The 5,410-nt window shown below is 28.1% G+C and overlaps 1 protein-coding gene across 1 annotated transcript; it reads right to left on the reverse strand.

Moving 5' to 3' along the window:
* Positions 1–1,984: 1,984 nt before the first annotated feature.
* Positions 1,985–3,799, reverse strand: LOC125811575 (glyoxylase I 4-like). The gene is made up of 3 exons (XM_049491089.1): positions 3,554–3,799; positions 3,366–3,471; positions 1,985–2,336 (listed from the first exon to the last, which is right to left on the reverse strand). The coding sequence occupies exons 1-3, from the start codon at positions 3,694–3,696 to the stop codon at positions 2,088–2,090; spliced, it is 498 nt and encodes a 165-aa protein (XP_049347046.1). The 5' UTR covers positions 3,697–3,799; the 3' UTR covers positions 1,985–2,087.
* Positions 3,800–5,410: the final 1,611 nt, after the last annotated feature.

Here is a 5,410-nt window from a genome sequence, read left to right on the forward strand (position 1 = left end):
TATGACATAGTATCCTCATTGTCCATTTTTGGGCCCTTTGAACCAAGCATATTGGCCTGTTATAGTGATACATTACCAATTGTGTTATTATCCACAGACCAAATGGGGTTTAGGTTTAGCAAATTTTTTCAAAAATTAGTGAGGGATGAAAATGATAGTCACAATTGTATGTTTGGTATGAAAATGATTGTCACAATTGTATGTTTGGTATGAAAATGATTGTCACAATGGTTATATATATATTTTTTTTATTTTTTTTTGGAATTCTAATTTTTAAAAATTATTTGTTCAAAATTAGTAATAATTTGTATATATATATTCAATACAGTTCTTTAGATAAATATCAGATTATTAAAGCTACTAAAGTTTGATTGAACCAATAATCAATACATTGACTCTACCCTATGCGAGAGAACACGATTTACCTCTAGATTTAAAATTATTACTTATATACTTGATATTTGTTATAATTCATCAAAACATTCTACAGAGTGTAGTCCAATTAAGTGAGGGCAAGGGTTAATGATTTATATGTCATGTTATTTTTTCTTTAGAACCTAGACGTTGTCCTAGAAAAGGATCGTAGCCGCACCTCGATTACTCTAGCGCATCACTGATATCTAATTTTTTTTCAACTAACACAAATAGCAGGTAACTCTATCATTGGTATTTGTGCAGATGATTAAGAATCATCATCTGACATTTTTTGCATGCCTCTAATATGGGATTTGGACTAATAGGAGATCTAGAAGGTTGATTACGAATTTATATAAATACAATATCATATATTTACTAATATTTGACTGTAAATTTAATTATTTTTATTATAATAATAAATCGAAATTGCTATATATAAGAATGGATCATAAATTTCAAATTTTATATCCGTATTTATTTAAGCATTAGTCTTTCATTGTTTCTATACTTTTTTGATGTTATCTTCTGTCTTCCTTGATATATATACCTTCAATTAAATCCAATTTGTTGTTTGTTTCTTGTGGCCCTTTGTTATTAATTCAATTAATGGCTAAAATGCATAATACACAAAGATTGAGACATGAAGTGGCAACCAATGGTTGGAAATTGATATTACACAGATTATTGTAAGATTTTTATTGTCACAAATGCATATCCATTATATTGATGTGATGTGAATGCATTATTTGAAGTAGACATTTAATTACATATTTATGCGTGGACAATTGCTATTGCCACATTTTGCTAATATAATAGTTCATCAATCCATATTTAAGTACTAGTATTTTATATTGTTATTTGATGATAAAAATAATATTAATTTTCTTTTATATATATACACTAGATGATCACACATTTGAACACGTTACCTTGGAAAAACATGTAGATTATTGAAATTTTTTAACACTTTCAAATATAAACAAAAACAAGACCAAAAAAGCAGACATCCTATTTATCCAAAAAAAAAAAAAACCTGCACTCACTGAATATGATACACAAAAGTACAAAAAGGATTCAATATATATATATTGAACACCAAGAGCGTGTTTGATACGAAGGAAAATATTTTCTCGAAAAAATGCATGCTCCTGCAAAATGTCAAATAAGAATAAAGGTTAAACTTTTTTTGTATTAACCGAAATCGACTAATTTTGCCCTTATCCTTTAATATTTTATCTTATATTATTCTATTATTACAAAAAATAAAATTGTTCTTGATCCTTAACGGAGCTCCAACATGAGGATAATTTTAAATCATAATTAAAAAAATTGGGGGTAAATTTCTTGAAATGTTTGTGATAATAGCATCGGCTAGTCACTTTTCAGTCTTGTAATTAAAAAAATAGATAGTTATTATCACGAAATTAAACTTCAACAATAATATCTTTCAATTACTAAGGTGAAAAGTGGCTATTTGTGACTTTTATAAAAGAAATATTTAGACATGTAAGTCCACTCATTTTATGTTAGAGCTTCGTTAATGGCTAGAGCAAATACGAGACGATTGTACATAAGTTGACCAAAAATATAATAAAAGGGTAAAATTGAGCAACTTCGAACGATAAAAAAGGAGGGGTAAATTTGAACCTTTTTTCACGATTTTTTTTTTACTAGACCATTTGTTGAATTTTGTTTTTCTGCATGGTGCATTGGAGAGTTGAGCATGGCCGGAGAACTGTTTCACCGCCGGAAAGTGGAATCACCGGCAAGTTATCGCAGTTACAGATCTCGATCATCGTGCCATCGGGATCATGAAAGAATATTTGATCAACGTAGATGTTACCTTCTTCAACTCTGCACTTTATATACTCTGTTTCCATCTCTTTTAGCCTATTTTCTACCATTGTCATGCTCTCACACTGCAATCAACAAACATATCGACTCGTTGCACTAAGTTCTCATTATGGAGAAAAGTCAAATCATATTTGGTCTATCGACTATATATATGTGGCAGACTTTTTCTTAAATAGATTGTCTATAACAAAAGTTTAATACACCAGACTTATGATCATTTTGCGTAGTAATTAGTAAGTAATTTACTATAGTCTAATTAACACAAAATAATGGTTCTCATATAGAGATTTGGTAACAAATTAGAAAACATGACAATCATAAGCCACTAAGGTAATTAATACTCCTTTTTATTTATTTATGTATTTTACTTTTTTTGGCCAATTTAAAATGATGTATATAGTAATGATATGTAGATCAACATCATCTATATAAAATTCTACATTTGTCACTGCTTTGATGTATATAGTAATCATAAATCGATTATATTTACGAAAAATTCTACATACATCACTGATATACGACATATAGAGATGTGATGGGTTGGGTTGTTATAATATATTTATCATATTTAACCTTGGTATGATGGCAAGGGAAGGTTCATAAAAAAGATGCAGTTTTTATATGCTATTTTCTTCAAAATGGGTATATATGAAAGTCATAAATCTCATATAATAATTTTAACTATCGTTTTTAGCTTATTTCATGCTTATTAAGAAAACAATAAATACAAGAGAACCGTGTTCTTTTTTAATACGGTATATAGAGTTGGAAACAATAATTAACTTTAATTTTGAATTCCTAAAGTGATAAATATTTTGAGACATTTTTTTTCGAACTATAGCGACAGAAAAAAAATGAGATAAGAAGTAATAATTTATATATGTTTAGGCAGTTCATTTTAAATTGGAAATAAATATAGGTCAATAGTGATTCTTGAGCCGAGGGTCTATCTGACATCCTCTATGTCACACAAGGTAGGAACCAGATAAAGTTGATATGTGTATACCCCACTCGATTCAGACCTGATAATTTATGTGACTACGTTGAATATGTTGATGTTGTTAGAGATGAAAGAGTGATGGAAAGTTGTGAACCTGAAAGAAAATGTGATTATCCTTTGGATTAATGATGTTAATCTTGGGCATATTCTCTGGATCCTCAGATTGCAAAAGATGTATGCCAATTCCATAATTAAACAACCTGAAAAATGTCATAATTAATAGTTAATCAATATGTTTAATTAGTATCTTTATTAATGTTTGATTAATTAATTAGTACTCACCAAGCTCCATCAAAATTAAAAGAACCAGGTCTTCTAATTGGAAAAAATCCAAGAATATTTTGGTAAAAATCAAGAGATTTTTCAACTGATCTACAGACTATTGATATGTGATTTAATGACTTTAAATGCAATGGATTTTCCATAATATTCTTCCACTAAATATGAAATTAACAAACAAATTAAAGACAAGAACAAATGAAGAAAATACAAACTTTAAGGCAAGAAAGAAATTAAAGAATTAATTGCAAGGTAGAGTAGTAATGGAGTGGTTATTTATAGAAACAAATATTCTTGAAATGATATTAAAAATAAAATAAAATTGGTGACAATTGGTTGTAAAACAAGTAGATACCACGTGGTGATAGTTTTAGTTTAATATTAAAAAAAGACATGCAAAAACTTGCCTTTCCTTTATTTCCTGCTATATTCATTTTGGAGCTCGATAAATTTAATTTTTCATTCAAAAATCTATAAAAGATAAAATATTTTTTATTAAAGACAATACTCCGAAAGCTAAAATGATTTATAGTGAAGTGGTGAAATTACTCTATTCTTAACTAGAAATTTCATATTCGAACTCTATGAAGAAAATTTTATTAGGAGCACCGCCCCAAAATTTGATATGTATAAAGTTGTCCTCATTTCAAGTGTTTGTTACTATAGTTTTAGTATTTTTATACCTAGTGAACCTTCTCGTACTTCATTAATTGTATGCTTAATCAGCTTGAATAATTAGGACCATTCATTTATTAAACAAAATATTAGTGTTCCCATTCAGATTTGGTTTAGTGGGGATTAATATATTTTAAAATAGTTGTATTTCAAATATATATATATATATATATGAATGACTAAAATTTTATAACATTTTAGACGCTGTAATAAGAAAATGATCTATTATGATCATTTATAATTGAATAGAAAAAAGTGGTCTTAAAATTTTTACGTTTAAAAATAAAGATTATTTTATATAAATAATATAAAACTATTTTTTTTAATGAAAGGACTATAAAATCAAATCTACCTGTTATCATGATATATAAAATTAATATATTAATCAAATACCTATCATCATCATCCCATGTGAATCTCTAGAATAACTATATTTAAGCAATGCATTTGGACATAAATTTAAGTAAAAATAAGGGGGGAAATCATGTAAGAAATTGGGGTGATTTGAACCAAATAGGGTCTTTTAGTATCATTGTTTAAATTTTGATTTCATTTTAAAAAGTTTCAATAGAAATAGCATAGATTCTTGGCCAAAAGTTGCCATCGAATCTTTGTGATTTTAGCGGATTATTATAAAATTTGTTAAGTTATCTTGTCACAAATTTCAACGATCTCTTGAAATTGGCCATTATGCCATGATCGTTAGAAAATTCATCAAATTATAACCTTATCACAAATTCTCACAATTGTCCGTAGTTGACCACCCAATCCTAATAATGTATTTCTCATGTGGTATATTTAACGCGTTAGCTATATCATTACATGGATCGATACATACAACGCCTAGTATCCATCGTTTATGAGTATAATTATTAAGATATTTTATCGCTTCGCTCTCCTAACTTTCATCTCTCAGTGTCAGTATCAACCTAGCAATATACCTTCATCGTTGCATTCTTTCCGATCTCTATGTATTTCAACGCTCCAGTACCGAAAATTCTCTCCGCCCTATCATACTTCAACTTGCTAGTTTTGTCAGTAGTTGACCACCAAATCCTAATAATTTTGGTGAGTCGCCATAAATTTGTTGTGTAACATGATTTCAACACACTTTTTTGTCCCTATCTTTATTTTTGTAAGAAAAAGGACATCTTTTACTATTACAAGTCCATTATGTTACACTTT

This window comes from Solanum verrucosum, unplaced genomic scaffold, assembly GCF_900185275.1.
Source record: "Solanum verrucosum unplaced genomic scaffold, falcon-dt-bn FXZP01000238.1, whole genome shotgun sequence".
NCBI lineage: Eukaryota > Viridiplantae > Streptophyta > Magnoliopsida > Solanales > Solanaceae > Solanum > Solanum verrucosum.

What these genes read in the sequence shown, in the direction of transcription:
- LOC125811575 (XM_049491089.1), bottom strand. Translation starts at nt 3,696, where the DNA reads ATGGAAAATCCATTGCATTTAAAGTCATTAAATCACATATCAATAGTC. An exon ending in TTTAATTTTGATGGAGCTTG is followed by an intron (nt 3,472 to 3,553) that starts GTGAGTACTAAT and finishes GACATTTTTCAG; the next exon opens with GTTGTTTAATTATGGAATTG. An exon ending in ATAATCACATTTTCTTTCAG is followed by an intron (nt 2,337 to 3,365) that starts GTTCACAACTTT and finishes TGTTGATTGCAG; the next exon opens with TGTGAGAGCATGACAATGGT.